Raw genomic sequence first — 17,921 nt, 5'->3', positions numbered from 1 at the left:
TGGCCCCCTGAATGGATGGAGGCTGGGGAGGAGGACAGGCATACTCACTCTGGGGCTATCTGCAGGGCAGCCCTAATGAAGTCCTGAGCATCCTGGCTGAGGTGTGCAGCCACTGGGCTGCCCCAGGACACCCGCCCCTCCAGCACGTTCAGGAGGGTTGCTCGGTCACTTTCGCCAGCAAATGGGGACGAGCAGGTCAGGCTGAAAGCACAGGGAGTGTCAGCACTCAGATGTGATCCTGGATTTCTGGGTCCCATGGGGTTGTTGGGCAGAGCTCTAGCTGGGATGACCTCTCAGCAACCTCAGAATCCCAGCAAGTGTCTCACACTTGCCCAAAGATCTAGGCTCGGCCTGGGGTGGGGATCAAGCATGAGCCTGGAGTGGGCACCAGGCCTGAGATGGGAGCAGGGCCCCACCTGGAGATGAGATGCAGCCTCAGTCTCCACCAGCAGCACCCTCAGGGCAGCAAAAGCTGCTCTGAGGGGCCGCTGGACAAAGCAGCCCAACCATCTGGAGAAACAGCTCAGCGCTGGCTGTGCCTCATGACCGGAAGGGCTGCTCTGGGACAGGGTGTGTGTGGAAATTGCTGGGCAAAAACCCCTTATTAGAGCTGGCCCACTGTTTGTTCCCAAAATAGCTGCCCCTTGGGCCTTGGGTCTTTGGGGAGGGCCAGCAGTGCCTGTGGCCTCTTGTGCGCCTACTGGGAGAGTCTGGGATTGGCTTCCAAGGAGACAGCTGGCGGATGCCGGGGTCTGCTCACCTGAGGTAGGAGATGACCCCCATAGCCCTGTGGGAACAAAACCACAGTTGTGAGTCATCCCAGGCCTGGCCCACAGGTGAGGGGCACCATGGGGGTGGGAGCCAAGAGAGGAGGGAAGGCAGAGAGCGGGAGGAGGTGCTGGCATAAACAGCTTTGTCCTTGGGGGCCCAGCCACTCACCAGATATCAGAAGCCTCGCTGACAGGGTTCTGCTCAATGATCTCAGGGGACACAAACTCAGGGGACCCATACTTGCTGTACTTCGGCTCTGTCTGAGTGATCTTTTGGGCAAAGCCAAAGTCGCAGATTTTAATTTCTTCCCGAGCAGGATGCACCATCAGGATGTTGGGGGGCTGTTGGGCATAGTCAGGAAGTAGGTGAGGAGATACCTCCTTCACCCTGAGAAGGTATCTTCCGGGGATGCCAGGTCTGGGGGTTGACACTAGGGCTAAGGGGCTGTCCCATGGAGATGGAGAAGCCAGTGGGGGAGGACAGGGGGCTGCCCTGGGAGCAGGTTTCAGTACCATTTGGGGACAGCCTCTGCTCTATCAGAGCCACATTCCACCTGAAGGGGCTGCTGGTAAAGTAATGGACTCTCCCCACCCCCAAAGTGAGCAAGTCCTGAAGCTGGAAGTGGTGGACTTATGCCTTTCCAGCCTGCAGGCTCCCACTGGCCCCTCCTGGGCTCTAGGGGCACAAGGTGGGTGGGGCAAGTACCTTTATGTCCAGGTGGAGGATGCCATGGCTGTGCAGGTAGTGCAGCCCCTCCACCAGCTGCTGGATGTAGACTTTGACCTGCAGTAGCAAAGGCCGCTGCTCAAGTGAGAGAGCCCATCTCTGCCTGCCCTGCCGCCTTCCTTCCTGCTCTGCTCCCATCTACCCCTCACTCCCTGCAGACCTGGCACCCACCCACAGGCAGTATAGTCAGGGCCTCCCCACCCCCACATGCCTGGGTGAGGGGATTCCCCTGGGCCCAGAGGTTGGGGAGAGTTTGGGTGTGTGAAGTGGCCTGAGCAAAGCAGGAAGCTTGATGTCTCAAGAGCAGGTGAGGGTTGGCCTATCGGCCAGGTGCAAGCTGGGAAAGCTTAAGTCGTGATACTAGCTGGCAGGGCTCTGAGAGTTGACTGAGGAGCAGTGACACCTTGTGAGGCCCTGGGGACATCCAAAAGTTCTCTGAGCTGGGTCTGCTAGGGCAAGCAGTTGGGGTGGGGGAGTATAAGCCCTGGCGGGGGCATGCACGCAAGCCTATTGGTTGCAGACAGCTCAGGCTGTGGAGCCACCTCCGCTTCTGTCACCACGCTCTTCTTAAACAGGCGGTCCAGCAGTTCCTCTGAAGAGCACCTGGAGCTCGGGTTAAGGAAAGCTTGGGGGTCGGCAACCTGCTCGCTCCACACCCCATGGCAAGTGCTATCTTGGGGGGCAGTGGGGTCCATGCTGGGGTGGTGGGTCCTCCAGGTTGAGGAGGGTGTGTGGGACACAGACCCTGAGGAAAGGAGCTGAGGCCAGTGGCCAGCAACAGAGTTGGAGTGGAGGAGCCCTCTCCCCTCTGCATGAGGTGGGGTATGGCAAGCACATGTGACACCCAGAGACTCTCAGCCTGGCAGCAACTGGAAAGGTGAGACCCAGAGAGGACAGGGAAGGGGTATGCCCCTCCCTGAAGCCTGGGTGGGCAATGTAAGAGCCCCAGTGCATGCGGCCTGGGACTGCCATTTAAGCAGTCTGACCTCCTGCTGGACAGAGGCCACATGGAGTATGGGAGGGGCCTGACCAAATTCCTAGCTCAAGGGGCAGTGAGCTATGAGGACAGTGCCATGTCTGGGCTGGTTAGTCCCATAGCATCCTAACAGGGACATGAGAGGCCCAGCTGACTGCCTTGAGAGGAGTACAGGGCCGAGGACAGCAGAGCCACAGGCCCCACACCACTCTGTTGTCCCCTGCCCTCCTGGGGCCCCCGGCCTCTTCGTCCCCTGGGGCTGAGGGCTGGATACAGCTCCAGGACAAGGATGAGAGTTTTGCGAGTCTCAAACTGGTCCAGCAGCACAGTGACCAGTGGGTGGCTCAGCTCCGCGAGCAAGTCTCTCTCCCGGTAAGCCTGGGTGCGTGTCCTGCTCCGCAGGGGGATGAACTTGGCAGCACAGGACATCTGGTTGCCCTTGTGCTGCACTCTCTTCACAAACCCGAACACACCCCTGGGAAGAGGGGAGCCCATGTTAGACTCCTAAGATTGTGCCCGGAGGGAGATGGGAGTAAGCATTCCTGGCAGGCGGGGGTTCCAGATGGGCAGGAGTGGGTACTGGGGAGGCAAGGGCTCCCTAGAGGTGGGGTTCCCAGGCAGGACCTCTTGGAGATAGGAGGGTATTCGGGGCGTGGGATGTGCCCCAGATGTGGGGCCTTCCAGGACTCAAGCCCCCTAGGGGCAGAGTTGCTGAGCTGGCTGGCAGGATTCCTGAGAAGCAAGGGTTCTGAGAGAACCGGGGCTGGATGGGAGTGCGGGGTGAAGTTTCAGGGGTGGGGAGGGGCGTAGGCAGAGAGTACTGAGGCATGGCCTCAGAAAAGTGGGGTTCACAGGAAGCAGGGGGATCCAGGTGGTGGGGTCTCCAGAGTCCCCCTGGGGGACTGGGTCCTCCTGGGTTGGGGACTCTGGGAGGCCAGGGTACAGGACGGCAGGCTGGGGGGGCGAGGCTCCTGGGGCAGGTTTGCAGGGTACCTCCCAATCTCCTCTTTGACCTCGTAGAAAGAGTGCAGTTTTCTGCGATAGCTTTGCTTCTCTAAGTCCAGGTTGCTGTCCCCTGTAGTCAGGGAGCAGTCAGCCATCAGTGTGGGCAAAGATTCCCACCCCTCCTGCTGTTCCCCAACTCCATAGTGTCTGCGGGGACAGTTCCCTGTGCCTGGGCCTATAGGAGCCCACAGAACCCAACACCCACATGGAGCCAGGATCAGGCCTGGGGGAGGTCCCCCAACTCACCCCCATGCACCAGCAGCTCTGCTTTGCACAGCACCTGGCCACTAGCATTTTGGGCCAGGCAGGTGTAGACACCGGCATCATGCTGGGCCACATTCCTGAGCACCAGGGAATAGGTTGTCCCTTCCTGCTGCTGGCTGAGCCACGTGCTGTCCACCAGCTGGACACTGTCCTGGAGGCACAGGTGGTGGGGTAACCACAAGCCCAGCCTTGGGATCCAGCACTGGGGTCCACCCCACCTTCAGTGAGTGACACAGAGTGTCCAGTGGGGATTTCATACACTCCTCCTCCAGGCACAAGGCCCCCACTCTCCACATATCCCTACCTTATACCAGGTCACTGTGGGCTGTGGGTTACCCTCGATGACGGCCTGGAATTTCGCTGTGCTGCCCTTCTGTGCCTGTATGTCCTCGATGGTGACCTGCATGGATGGGGGCCCTGGGGGTGGGGGAGGGAACTCATGGGGAGAAGTCTAGGCTGCACAGACTGGCCATCCACTGCAGCCCACACTGCACTGAGTCTGTGAGCTGGCGACTGTGTCACCGAGGCCTTGGCTGGCTAGCAGGGACTCCAGGCATGTCCTGGTGTCCCAGGTAAACAGCAAGGCCCTCAGATACTCCCAGGGTGACACAGAGCCCCCCTGCCTCCCAAGTGAAGGTGGCCCCCCTCCTGATTCCACCCAGGCTCCTTACGGTTAGGAAGTACTTGCTTCCATAGGAGTACCATCTCTCCTGCTTGAACCCTGGCTCTCCGGGGCCAGGGCATGCACAGCATGCTAATGTAGACCACAGAAAGGCTGTCCAGTTCACTGCTGCCTGCCTCTCTTCCCAGTGAAGCCCTCTGAGGGGGTTCAGGGACTGAGGGCAGCAAGGGCAGCCACAGCAGGGCTGGCATACATCAGATGGCCCCCCTGTGCAAGTGTCACCCAGCCAAGGGCACATGGTCTCATACGCAACCTACTCGTGGCCCCCACGTCGCCAGCCTGGTACACATATGTCTGGTGCATGGTCTCCGTGAACACGTGGCTGCAGACATCCCAGAGCTTCATGGTCCCTGTCTCTGGCCAGGCCGTTGTCTCCACCCTGGAGCCAGGCAGTGGGTTGAGTTGTCTGCCTGCCAACCCACTGCTGGGGGTGGGCACTGACCCTCGTGCTAAGTTGGGTCCCTGCCACACCTCCACCTGGGGCTGCAGCAGACGATTTGCGAAGGAATGTAGAACAAGGGGCCTCAACACCTCTCACCCAAGAGTGGGGCTGACAAGGAGTGTCCTGGGGTGCTGTTAGCCTCCCGCCCTGCCCCCAGACGTCCCTCATGGAATGTCCCTCCTAGCACGCCAGGGACATTACCTGATGGGAACAGTTCGTTCGTGTGCCACAGAGAGGGGCACCAAGCCCTGACCCTGGCTTGTAGGGCGAAGGGACTGCAGCACCTTCCTGGGCTCTGCTGGGGAGAGGCCAGGGCCCAGTGAGATGGAGGCTGGGGTGGGGCAGGGGCTGTCTACCATCACGTGCCCCTGCACCACCCTCCAGGGCCCAGAAGGCGGGAGCACAGGCTGAGCAGGGTGCAGGTTCTGCACCCCCAAACCTGGGCTCCTGCCACACATGCACACTTCTTCCAGGGCACCCTCCTGTCCCAGCTGGTAGCCCAGGCCACCAGCCCTGAGCTGCCTAGCCCCCAACCCTGACCCCACCCCGCAAAGGGATGCAGCAGCCTCGGCAGCCTCCCTGTGACCACATCTGTCAGGTGAAAGGTGTCTTGTCCTTCTTCTCCTCTTCCTCTCCCACTTCCCCCTTCCTCCTGACCTGCCCTCAAGCCTAGGGTGCCCAAGCTGTCTGCCAGGGGTCTGAACCAGCAGGCCTCTCACACCCAGGACAGATGTGTTCAGGGTGGGCAGAACCTCCCCGAACTACTCCCTGCCTAGTTTCATAGACAGCCTGCGCAAGGGGTAGGCCTTGCCCAGGACCTTCAGTATGCCCGGGTCCCCAGGGTTCTGCCAGTTCACTCCCATGGGATGGGTACCCATGAGGTTGGGGTCAGCACAGAGGAGGGGTTCTGATAGCAGGGAGTACTTTGCAGTCAGCCCACTGCTTCTCCTCACCGGGTTCATGTGGAGCCTCGGTGCATAGGAGCTGGGGGCTCGCCTCCTGGAGAGCAAGTGGCCCCCTGGGGCCCAGGCTGGCGTGGTCCCCTGCAGAGGTTCCTGGAGCCTCAGGGCCCGTCAGTATCCTCTGGGGAGACCTGATGTCCTGGTCCTCTTCCTCCAGGGCAGCTGGAGGTGGGACAGCAGCACCTGTAGGCAAAGCGGGTCAGCATGTAGGAGTGAGGCGTGGCCTGGACCTATAGAGGGGCTTTAGGAATCCCATCTTGGTCCTCAAAGATGTCCAGGGGATCCAACCGGGCTGCTCTTCCCACCACCTGCTCCACCCACACATCACTACTCTCCCAGGAGGCGCATGCAGTGGGGCCCTGACGGAGAAAGGGGCCTGGGAGTGGGTGGACAGGGTGCTCAGGAGAGTGAATGCAGAGCACTGGAGGAGGTCACCTCCCAGGGCAGCTGGGCCTGGACACCTGCCTTTTGCCCTGTCTATCCCTCAGTCTTCACTCTCCCCATCCCTTCATCGCACACTGGCCTCCCCCTTGGCTCACTCTGGACCCCAGGATATGGGAAGCCTGCAGCCTGACACCAAGTCAGGGACCTGGGGGTCCACAGGGGTGGGCTCCCTTGCTGCCCTCCCATGGGAGCCCCATCCTCAGCCGTGGAGGGCATTCTACCTGAAGGCCTATCCACCCTTCCCTCCAAGTACAGCCTGACTGGACCTAGGTCACCACCCTCATCTAGCCCCTGCCCTGGCCTCCCTTCCCGAAGGAACCACTGGACCCTCCCTACCCTCAGCCCTAGGTGCAGTGCCTTCCTGCACCCGGCTGCCAGCCCTGGGTAGCATCACTGAGGCCTGACAAGTGTACCCAGTCATGCCCACTGCTCCATTCCCAGCAGGTCCCTGGCCTAAAGCCCTCTCGTGCCCCAAGACCCTCTCCACATTAGGGCACCCACCCTGTCCTTTACCATCCCAAGGAGGACCCCACACACATCATACCCCCGCTGTATGTCCTGACAGCAGCCCAGCTGCACGAGGGCCAGGAAGGCCTGCTCACCTGCGGCAGGCTGAGAGCCACCACCATGGGCAGGCATACCATGTGCACTGGCAACCAGCCCCTCAGCCCAAGTGCTAACGGGCCAGAATGATGAGCTGTCCCGCCTCCACCCACGGACCCAAGGGTGGCCAGGACCCACCCATGGCTGCCAGCAGAGGGCCCAGCCTAGAAGACCCCTCCTGCCCAAGTTGCCAGAGCCACTGGAAGAAGAAAGAAGGAGAAGAATATGGGGTGCAGGAGCCAGTTTATTATCATCATGGAGTTAACAGGGGCTGCTTCCCACCCACAGATCCCAGCCCACTCTGCAGGGGAGGCCTAAGAGGTTTGCAGGCCCCAGTGGACCTTAGCGGGCCTTCCTGGAAGCTGAGAAAAGTGTCCATGGGGAAGACATGCCCTTGGGGAAGCCCCCACTGAGCACCTTGGTGTGGGGCAGGGCTTTACCGCAGCAAACAAGGTGGGACACAACCTGGAGCTGGTCTCCCTATTGCTCCCACAGAACCGCGATAATCTGGGTTACAGCTGTGCATACAGTGTCCTCAGCTGGAGACCCCCTATGAGATAGGAAGCACCTGGGGGGAGGATGGGCCGCTCAAGTCCCGAGTTGCTGGAGAGCAAGGGGAGGGTCAGAGCACATGTTCAAAGGTGCTGGCTTCAGGCCTCTCTCCTGAGCCCCAAACACAGGACAGCTATGAAGCAGGTGGGTGCAGGTGCCAGGACCCTTCTTCTACTGCCACTCCCCTCCTCACCCCCCGGTGCAGCCACAGCAGCTGGCAGTCCTGTCAGCAGTTTCCTGGCTCCAAGAGTCACTGTCTCAACCCCCAGTTGCCTATACCCGTGACCACGACCATAGTCTCAGCCCTGGGAGGGGCTGGGGCCCTTGTCCCCATCCTGGCAAAGGTGCAGGGTGACTGTCTCACCCACTGTCCCAAAGCTGGCCCTCTGGGTGGAAACCTCCATTTTGAAGCTACTCAGGCCACTGTCCACAGAGCGATGGACCTGGGTGCAGAAGGATGGCATCCAGGGTGTGGGACCCTCAGCCCAGGTCTCCCGCACACAGGAGGCACCAGGACGGCCTGATGGAGCCACCTCCTGGGAGAGGTGGCTGAAGAAGCCAACGGGGCCTTGGAGGCCCAGTGGACGCCCCACATTGAGCAGGATGGGCTGCCCCACAATGGGCTCACGGATCTCTCTCTGGAGCACTGAGACTTCGCAGGGCGGGTCATCGGAAGCACTGGTCACGGGGCTGCTGCGGCCAAAGGTTTCCCCTTCTCGGGGCACGTAATCTTCCAGGTCAGCCAGTGTCAGCACACGGCCATCATGTGTGAGAATCTTGGGGTCATAACCCCGAAGGTCATGGGCTGTTAGGGGCTCCTCTGTCAGACAGACACCTGCCCCATCCTGCACCTCCAGAGGGGTTTCCTCTTCAGCAGCCCTGGGAGGGGACAGCTCAGGGCTCTCCAGTCCAGCGCCCACACAGAAGACTCTGCCCTGGGGCAGGGACTCCTGCGCCAGCAGCTTGTTGTTGGAGTTGTTTGTGTTGGGGTCTCCTCTTGGGGTCCCACCAGGCAGCGTGAAGAGAAACCCCGCTGAACTGCTGGGCACCTCTCTGGTCGGAGATGCACCCTGAGGGCCTGTTTTCTTCACCCGGACTTCAATGGTCTCCTCGACCTCTACCCACTTGGACAGGGGCCCAGTGCCCTTGGGCAGGGCTGGCGTGTGGGCTCCAGGCTCTGTCACATACAGCGTGGGTACAGTGGGCCTCCATCCCAGCTCCACCCCTGGCCTGCAGAGCTGGCCGGCCCCTGGAGAGTTCAGCAGCTCAGGGGCTGACAGGCCTGGCCTGGAGGGACTGGCAGGGCGGAGGGAAGGCGAGAGGGAGAGAGACTTGCTGGGGGACTGGAGACGGCCTCGGGGGCTCTTCACCACGGTGGTGATGGTCTCCTCTCTGCAGGGAGAGGGCCGAGAGGGGATGGCACAGAGACCGCAGCCTGGCTTGCCACCCATGCTACCACACATGCAGGGCCAGCACAAGAGATCAGGTTAGTGCACCAGCAAGCAAATGGTTGAGACTGCACAAGCTCCTACATGTGCGCTTGAGCCCAGTCTCTACAACTTCCAGCCAGAGAACCAAAGAAACAAACATAAAGTCTCATCTACTCAACCAGAGGATCTGGTGTGCAGACCTCCAAACAAGAGCTGAGACATCACTGCATCACACTGGTGTCCCCAAACCCCAGACCAAGTCCAGTCTGCAGTGTCCCTCTGGGCCAGATGGTGACCCCATTTGGGAGATGCCAGTCCTCCTCGAAGAGCTGATGGACAGGTACTACCCCATAGCCATCCCTGTCCATCCCACCAGTGTTTTGTGCTTTGCATCATAGTGGGGGGTTCCCCAGTAAGCTCTCAGAGGGCAGGGACAGACTGGACAGTTGATGCCACAGGTGCTGGTGCAGGTGTGGGTTGTCAGAGGTCTGGCAAGCAGCCTGTGTTCCTGGCCTCTTGATCTGGGTTATGATGCTAGGCAAGGACACTTGGCCTGGGGTATGATTCTGCTGTCATAGGCTTTGTGATCTCAGACTAGCTTTTCCCTTTCTTGGGCCTTGTCTCCCAAAATAGGGGACGGAAGGGGAAAGGAGGCAGAACTGAAGGCCGGTTGCGTGTGAGTGTACATGGGGTGCTGACTGGGGACTCTGCAGAAGCACCAGGGGATGGGTCTGACCCAATTCTATAGGAGTGGACAAGACTAAAAAAGGCTCAAAACTTGCCCCGGACCAACAGTCAGAAGCCTGTCCACCAGGGGTCCTCCCCTGCCATCCAGTCCCACTGAGCTGGCAGGGTGCTAAGGATGCAGTGAGAAACAGGGAGGAAGCAGAGAAGGGGTGAGTGACAGAAAGCCCTCCTGGGCCCTGGGCCCTGAGCCCTGCCTTTCCTCTCAGGCCCAGGCGGAAGGACTTGGCATGCAGGTGGTGACGACTCAGTGCTGTTGCCAGCTGCCTGCCATTACTAAGGTGTTGTCTCTCCCTCCAGCTTTGCTTTTGTCTGACTCGGGGCTGCAACCAGGAGCAGTGACGCCCAGGCAGGGTCTGAGATGTGTGGCCACAACTCAGGATGCGCAGCAGTTACAGGTCCTGCCCCTCCTGCCCTCGCCTGGCAAAGGGGAAATGCTATCCCCACTTAACTGATGGGAAACTGGGGTTTGTGGCTGTGGCCTGCTCAGGGCCAAGGCCTGCCTTCGGGCCTCACACCCAGGCCCAGAGGTGTGAATATTGGGCAGACTTGGTCTGGGCCCCATCTACTGGCCTCAGGCTGAGATAGGACAGTCAGGTGCAACTGGGACTCTGGCTGACTCCTCTGCATGCCACCCCCAGCCTTGGCCAGTGGCTTCAGTTGATTGGAGCATCATCCCACATACCCTAAGTTTGCAGGATCAATCCCTCGTACAGGGAACGTACAGAAGGCAACCGATGGATGTTTCTCTCCCACATCGATTATCTGTCTCCTATCTATCTGTCTGTCTGTCTCTCTCTTGCCCCTCCTCTCTCTCAAATTCTCTAGTACAGATTTTTTAAAAAGCCACCCCCTTCTACTGGGCTCACTGCTGCCCCCATGAGGGCACATGGGCATCCTGCTCTGAGGCCACTGGCACAGCATGGGGGTACCCGGTAGCAGTGGTGTCCTGTCTCTCTAAGCCAGTTTCCTTCTGGCCTTCTTGGCCCCCCATTGTCCCTCCTGGTGCAGTGTGCCCCTGGCAGGAGCATGCAAGGTCAGGCAGTTGCCTCTCTCCTCTCCTCAAGCTGAAGGGCCATACTCCCTGCAGGGTGTGGGTGGCAACCTCCAGGAGCCTGGAACACATGGACTTGAGGGTCAGGAGCCCCCTCGTCCAGCCTCCCACTGGCACAGGTCATCTCTGATGCCTCCCTCAGGGCCATGTGGCCCCATCTCTGCTGCTCCATTTGTCTCCATTGAACATAAACAAGAAAAACGCTCCCCTTCAGGATGAGATGTGGAGTTGATCTGGGTCAGGCTGTGGAGTGCCAGCCATGGGGCACTCATTGCTGCCCTAGGCAGCCCCTTCTGCTGTGGGAGGTGACCTGCCTTGTGGGAAGAGGAAGCAGGTCAAGGAAGGATCAATCCAGGATCTCATCAAACATCTGAACACGGGATTCTCCAGAGATGTGACCAACGGTAGACCCCTTAAGAGGGTTAGGAGGTTACCCACCCTGGAGTTCTCATCACCTGGCCTTTGGAAACAACAGTCATTCTTGCCTCCTGGCTTTGGCAAGGTCTTCCACCACCTCCACCTGCACACATTGGAAATCCTCCTAGGGTATCCAGGCCAAAACTAACCCTGCTTCTGTGGGTTCATCTAGCTCTGGACCTCTTGTGCTGTTCATTTATGAACAGCCATGTGGCTTTTCCCTCAGCCTTGAAGGCACTGAAGGATGAGGGAGGACCGTGGGTGTGGCACCAGGGAAATGGGTTCTCAGCCGGCTTCTAATCATGAGTCACCTTAAACAACACTCCTCTCTTCCCTGAATCTCAGTTTCCCCATCTTCCCAATGTTGGACCTGGAGACTTCTAAGGGCCTTAGAGCTGTGCTGTCTACTATGATTACACTATTTTAATTAAAGTCAAACTAGTGAAAATTAGATAAAATTCAGTTCTTCAGTTGCACTAGACACTATTAAATGCTCAATAGTTGCATGCAGCTAGTGGCTACTGTGGGAGGCTATGTAAATGTACGCTATTTCCATCATCACAGGACGCTCTGTTGGGCAGTGATGCCCTAGGTCCCAGGGTGCTGGAGGGCAGAAACATGCCCACTAGCACCCTGGGACACAGCTGTCAATCCCAGGTCCACCCCAACTGGTGTGATTCTGGGTCCAAGCCGTGGGTGAGACACTGTGAAGTATGTGGGGGTAGTCTGCCCTCGGGGACAGGGCAGCCATGGCGAGGGCTCTGAGGCCCTGGAAGAGAGAGCTCAGCAGCATGAAGGTGGCTATGGTCTCAGGGGAAGGGCAGCTGCCTGGGACTCTCTACCAGGGGCGGCCCTCTGTGTGGCAAGCAAAGGCTATGAGGGCAGCAGTCAGGCGAGCAGGCGGCCAGACCACACAGGCAAGGTCCAGGCGGGTTAGTGGGCATGCAGGGTGCACTGCAGTCAGAGGGAAGGTTAGGAACACGCCTGCACTTACATGATGACGGTTTTCTTGGGGACTTTAGTCTCCTGCTCAGTGACTACAAAGAAAACAGTTGGAATAGCGAGGGTTACAGATCAGCCAGTGCTTTGGGCTGAGCTCTCTGAGTGGCGTGGCAGCGAAGTAACCCTCTTAGCTTTGGAGCCCTGGCTCCCAGCCCTGCCTGGCCTTGTGTGGCTGGGACGGCTGCTTCTGCTTAAAGCCCCAGTTCCCTTGCCTCTGAAATGGTGACCATGTGTGCCTCGAGTATCATGACAACAATGTGTGCCACAGGAGGGCAGCACCCCTGTCCCTTTTGAGGATCTTGCAGGAGCTTCAGGGACAACCTAAGCTGCCCACACAGAAAAATCCAGCTTCTCCTCCAGCCATGTGCCTAGGGAGCCCTGGGAACTTGTCAGACGCAAAATCTGACTTTTCGGACATAGGAACTGAGGGCTAGAGAGGGAGAAGGAACAGCCTTCAGCTGCACAGTGAGCAAGGAGCCAAACTAGCACCAGGATGGCTGATGCAAAAAAACAAAAAACATCCTAGAGACCAAAGGTGTCTCTAGGAGAGAATGACTGGAGTCCTGGAGGAGGCACATCTGAGCTGCATGGCAGGAGACCACGGAGTCCCTCAGGAGCAGCCTGCAGGCTCCTGTCAGGGTCCTGAACTCTGGGGGAGCTGGGAAACCTAAGTCTCCCAATAGGAGCACTGGGTCTTCCTCCTCTCTGGAGCCAGTGGGAGAGGGCCTGCGGTCCCTGTCCTGCGAGGGAGAAAGGACCAGGCAGTAGGGTGCCCAACCATCTAAGTCCTCTTTCTCTGCAGCTTCTGGGCAGGGTTGGGCCTGGCATGCAGATGTCCTACCCAGTCCTGCCCACCTAGACAGCAAGCATCCCACAGCTACCGGCACCCTCACATTTCAATATCCCTTGTCACCATCCTTCAGGGTGATTGAAGGGAAAGCTCAAAGTTCAGGCAGTAGGGCCCAAGGCCGGCCCCTGGTCTGCGGGTTTTCTGCTGTGCTGCCGTACCACATGGAATAAGGTCCGCTTTAGGCGACCGAGAGCATGTGAGCTTTTCTCCGATTAGGTGTGTGTGAATTGGATATGCTATTTGTGTCTGTGTGTGCCACACTGGGACACACATTTGGGAGCCACACTTACTGTATGTGTGTATGCATGTGTGTATGTCTGCCTGCATGTGCATGCACATGGATGTGTGTGCAAGCTGCTTATTGGAGAGAGCGCAGCCCACTGGGAGAGAGTGGAATCAGCCAAAACACTGTGTGTGTGGTCTAAGTGGGGCCCAGAGAGAGCCAGACCCTGTGCATAGAGCAGCAGAGACCCAAGCACCCTGTCTCACCCTTCCTGACCAGGGCCTGTCCTGCTGCTCTGGGGAGTGGTGGCCTGGCACCCTGCACTTTGTTCCTGACCTAACTGCTGCCTGACAGGCCCTGGGCCCTATGAGTGCTGGCGACCACAGGGAGGGTGCAGCCTTGCGAAGCAGTGGCTTCCAGCCCAGCGCAGTTTCACAAGCGAGGGGGCAGTGCCCACCCCACAGGGCCAGCTGGCTGTGGGGCCACTGGGTTAACGATGAAGCAGCAGGACAAGGTTAGGAAGCAGGAGGTGGTAGGCTCCAACACCAGGGTCCACGAGGACGGCCATCTCCCTGAGTGAGGCATAGCCCCATTTCCTGCACCACTGGCTGGTCACAGAATGTTGACAGAAAAAGATCCATCGTGACAGCGGAGTGAATGGCTCTGTAAGATGCACTTATCACCAGCCGACAGGGTGTGCCATGGCATGGCCCCTGCTTGGCACGTCCCCATGAGACACCACCCAGCAGGATGCAGAAGTGCCACAGACACCCCAGGGGCTTCCGGTGGGACCTGGCTCAGCCAGTTCAGGCTGCCCTCTGGGGGATGAGGAACAGAACCCCTGCCCACGAGGGAGGGCGGAGTCCCTGCAAAGCTCTGGAGGGTCTCCAAGGCCCCAAGGCCAATTTCTGAGCACTAGGTGGCCTGAATCTGTGAGGGTCCAGATGGACAGTGGCCCCCAGACGTTGGGCCCCATAAAGGCACTGGATTCAGTGGCCCAAAGATCACAGAAGGCAACTTTCAGAACTTGGAAGGACACATATTTAAATTCATCCTGCTATGAAAGCTGCAGTTGCACACGGCGTTGGCCCAGCCTGTGTTGCATGTCTCCAGGGACGGGAGGCTTACCACCTTACCAGACAGCCCCTCCAGGTGGCACAGCTCAAACTGGGAGAAGTTCTCCCTGGGGTGGCAGCCTGCTCCTTGAGCCCCATAAAGCTGCTCTCTCAGACCGAGCAGGCCCAGGACAGGTGCCAGCTGCCCTCCCCTCCATCTTGGCCATCCCCCACCAGGCCCACCTGGGACCTTAGAGCCACCGTACATGTGAGTGGAAGCATCTCCCTGCCCTTTCCCTCCTGCCCAACAGCACACTTTTCCCAGACGAGGCCCATTCTGTGGCCTGGCCCACCCCTCACTCTCCAAGGACCCCAGGGGCAGCACCAGAACTCCAGGGGCAGCCAGGGGCTGTGCTCAACATGGACAGCCCACCTGGTATGGAAGGACCAGGTCCGACACCTGCTGCCTCTCCTGGGAGCCAAACTGGAACCCAGCAGCCTATACTCTGCACTTGGCAGGGGCCTCCTCTTAGGTGGAGCTGTCCCATCTACCGCCCCTCCTGCCCCTCCCATGAGGACTTGCTCTCCTCTGTCTGGCGGACTGCTCAGGCCCGGGTCTGGCCTTTTATACACACTCGTTTTGTCCTGGGGATGGTGAGCAGGTCCTGAGTCTCTAACCCCAGGGCTGCCCCTCCAGCCTTGCCTGGGTTCTGGGTTTATGGACCACCACCAACTGTCCCACATGCCTGCTATTCCAGTCTGGGGCCTTGCAGCTCCTCCATATCCCCAATGCCTCTTCACCAAGGAACATGCCCTCACTGGAAGGACTTAGGGTCTCACTCCACCCGGCCAAGGTGTACAGAGACTCCAGCCAGGTTAAGGCTGAGGTTGAGACCCTCAGTGGCTTCACCTACCTTCCACCATGGCGGTGGTATGCTCCCGGTGGTGGTGCTGTTCCCTGGCCTGCAGTGTGGAGCTCTGCAGGCCCAGCTCCATGCCACCCCGTGTCGAGCCCAGCCGGTTCACCAGCTGTGGGACAGACAGCAGAAGCCACTGAGGGCCCTCAGCTTCCCAAGGAGCCGGGTGCATCTCTTTGGGGAATGTAAGGATTGGCTAGAACATGGGAGCACCCACTCCTGTGTGTCAGAGTCCTAAAGCCTGGCCACAGAGTCCTAGAGAAGCTACCATGTCCCCAAAGGGACCCAGTACTGCCCAGGATCCCATGATGGTGGAGGACACTCTCTGTCCCCACTGTTCCAAATGGCAGCTTTGTGTGCCCTGAACACAGGAAATGGACTGAATCTTTACTTAGAGCTAGCTTTAACAGATTTAAATTTTAGTCACTACGTGTGGCCAAGAGTAACCAAATTGGACAGGCCCCAAGCTGACAAGATGATTTGTGTCCTCAGGACCCGATGTGGAGGCCAGACCCATCCCGGTTTACCCCAGGCTGCTGGCAGCACCATCTCAGAGGAGGATGGAGCCAGGAGGAGCCAAGCCTGCACACTGTCCCACACAACTGAGGACACACCCTACCCAGGCCCCTTATGGAGTCCTGCTAGCACCTCACGATTGGTTGGTGACAGCAGGTCTGGGGTTCTCTATGTCATCATAGATGGTGGGTGACAGCGAATCCGGTGTCCCCTATCTCGTCATATATACTAGCTGATGATGACAAGCCTACCACCACATTCCTGCACCCCTCCTTACCTCACACTCGTAGTAGCCCACATCTTCCTTGCTGGCCTCCTGGATCTTCAGCTTGATCAGGCCACTGCGTGGCTCACTCAGGATCCGATACTTGCTGCCAGGGGACAGCAGGGCCCCATCCTTGTACCACCTGAAGCCAGCCCTGGTGGTCAGTTGGGGCCTCTCCCGAATCCTCTGTGCTCATGACCCTCCCTCACCCACCCCTCTGGTCAGGGTGCCCTTATTGCGCCCACCCTCTTGAATGCCACCTGCCCATATCCAGCTGGCATACCCTTGCTGCAGCTAGGGCTATGTCAGAACACACTGGTCCCAAGGCCCCCACTTGTCATCCAAAAGACCGAGCTTCTGTCTCACACACCCAGACCTCATGTACATGCTGCCGACCCTTGATTTTCAGATAGAAGTGGCTGCCCCGGGCAGGCCCACCCCCTTATCACCCCAGCCCACCTGATCTGAGGGTGTGGGACACCTTCGATGGTGCACGTGACCTGGGCGTCCTCTCCCTCCACAAAAGGTACTGCCCGGACCTTGTTCACAAACCGTGGAGGAACTGAGGGGTCGCAGGGCATGGGGCACAAAGGGAGACAGAGAGAGATGGAGAAAGACACAGAGACAGAGAGATAGGGACAGAGGGAGACATATACAGAGAGGGTGAGAGACACAGAAAGATGGAGGGAGGAAGAGATAGAGAGGCAGACAAAGATGGAGAGACAGAGAGAGAGAGAGAGAGAGAGAGAGAGAAAAGAGAGATAGCATAATATGCAGGACCCCACCTGACAGTGAGCCCCCAGACCTGGGTCAGAGAGCCACGGTCCCCGCTAGCTCCTTCCGAATGCCTGTACCCCTTGGGGGCTGCTGCGGTGGGTGTTGCCCAGGTGCCCTACACCCAGCCTCCCTCCCAGGCTTACCCTGCACCAGGATCTTGCCCAGGGTGCTGGCTGTGCCAGTGGTGCTGGCTGCAAAGCACATGTATTGGCCAGAGTCAGCGCTGGTGAGGTTGTCCAGGATGAGAGTGCATGAGCCATCTGGGTCTTCTATGAGAATGTGGTGAGGGTCCACCTCCACTGGCTTCCCATCTGGAAAGGAGGGAGGGCTGTCACAGAGGGGACCCATGGGGATGATAGGCTGGGCTTGCCTGGGGGGCAGAGTCACAGGTGGTGATGGGGAGTGGAGAGCTGCCCTGAAGCACAAGGGCCAAACAAGGCTTCTTGCTGAGGGTCCCGCTGGCCAACCTGAGGAGCCCTGAACACTTCCCCAGACCTCCATGTGCACAGTGCGGCTTCTGGAGGGCAGGCTCTTACCTGAAGGCAACAGACATCCTATTCCAATAAGCAGACCCTGAGCCACCTTGCCAATGAAGTGTGACTTCCAGACAACTACAAGGCGCTGACGGTTTCCCCCAGCAGACACACTCAGACATCTCTTTAATCACCCTTGTCCAAACACCCACCCAACCTAATGCCTGTGCCCATAATGTGTTTCTTTCCTGGGTAAGGAATGGGGATGTGTGTACTTTTCACTCTGAGGAACTCTTTCCTCCATAAATACGTATAGTTCCATAAACAAACACTTTACAATACTTCTGCACGTGTGGTTTAAGTTACAAGTTCATAACCTGCATCTTGACATTTAATTCACAGGGACCTTAAAAAATGATCTTAACATATACAAAACAAGGCTCCAGCCACACCCCACTTCTCTGATGCCCTGTACTGTGTTCCAGGAAAGCTGTTCTCACCCCCTCCCCGCCTCCAGTACCACCTTCTCGTTGTCTCCCAAAACCCCTCTCCTCAGCTTCCATCTCCCACAGAACACCTCTTGGTTGAGAGTCCATTCTCAGTCCTCCTCCTACTGTCAGAAAAGAGCTCTCCATGCTTCTCCTGCATTCCCATGATGCCCGCTCAGCTCCCAGGTGCTTGTGCAAGGAGACCCCTGCAGCATCCAGGGCAGCAGGAACGGAGCCCTCTCCTTCCTTACAGCCTGCAAAGTATTTCTCTCTTTGGAGAACA

At 58.6% G+C, this 17,921-nt stretch overlaps 1 protein-coding gene across 5 annotated transcripts in view; it reads right to left on the bottom strand.

Moving 5' to 3' along the window:
* Window positions 1–17,921, bottom strand: part of OBSCN (obscurin, cytoskeletal calmodulin and titin-interacting RhoGEF) — a 104,792-nt gene that overhangs the window by 7,131 nt on the left and 79,740 nt on the right. For 2 of the 5 annotated variants that reach the window (XM_071219246.1, XM_071219248.1), the window contains 16 exons: window positions 16,821–16,988; window positions 16,360–16,462; window positions 15,913–16,042; window positions 15,117–15,231; window positions 5,820–6,011; window positions 5,068–5,164; window positions 4,682–4,803; window positions 4,047–4,159; window positions 3,725–3,893; window positions 3,467–3,548; window positions 2,748–2,948; window positions 2,040–2,100; window positions 1,477–1,554; window positions 940–1,112; window positions 761–787; window positions 49–201 (listed from right to left, as the gene is read on the bottom strand). In XM_071219246.1, coding sequence (XP_071075347.1) covers window positions 49–201; window positions 761–787; window positions 940–1,112; window positions 1,477–1,554; window positions 2,040–2,100; window positions 2,748–2,948; window positions 3,467–3,548; window positions 3,725–3,893; window positions 4,047–4,159; window positions 4,682–4,803; window positions 5,068–5,164; window positions 5,820–6,011; window positions 15,117–15,231; window positions 15,913–16,042; window positions 16,360–16,462; window positions 16,821–16,988 — 1,984 coding nt within the window. Of the gene's footprint in view, window positions 1–48; window positions 202–760; window positions 788–939; window positions 1,113–1,476; window positions 1,555–2,039; window positions 2,101–2,747; window positions 2,949–3,466; window positions 3,549–3,724; window positions 3,894–4,046; window positions 4,160–4,681; window positions 4,804–5,067; window positions 5,165–5,819; window positions 6,012–7,107; window positions 8,820–12,066; window positions 12,110–15,116; window positions 15,232–15,912; window positions 16,043–16,359; window positions 16,463–16,820; window positions 16,989–17,921 lie in introns of those variants that run through there. The other 3 variants (XM_071219249.1, XM_071219250.1, XM_071219247.1) reach the window with 2 other exon arrangements.

The sequence above is a fragment of the Desmodus rotundus genome, chromosome 9 (genome assembly GCF_022682495.2).
Source record: "Desmodus rotundus isolate HL8 chromosome 9, HLdesRot8A.1, whole genome shotgun sequence".
Classification (NCBI taxonomy): domain Eukaryota; kingdom Metazoa; phylum Chordata; class Mammalia; order Chiroptera; family Phyllostomidae; genus Desmodus; species Desmodus rotundus.
Note: the sequence above shows the minus strand (reverse complement) of the source record. Positions and strands in the feature narration are given on the sequence as shown.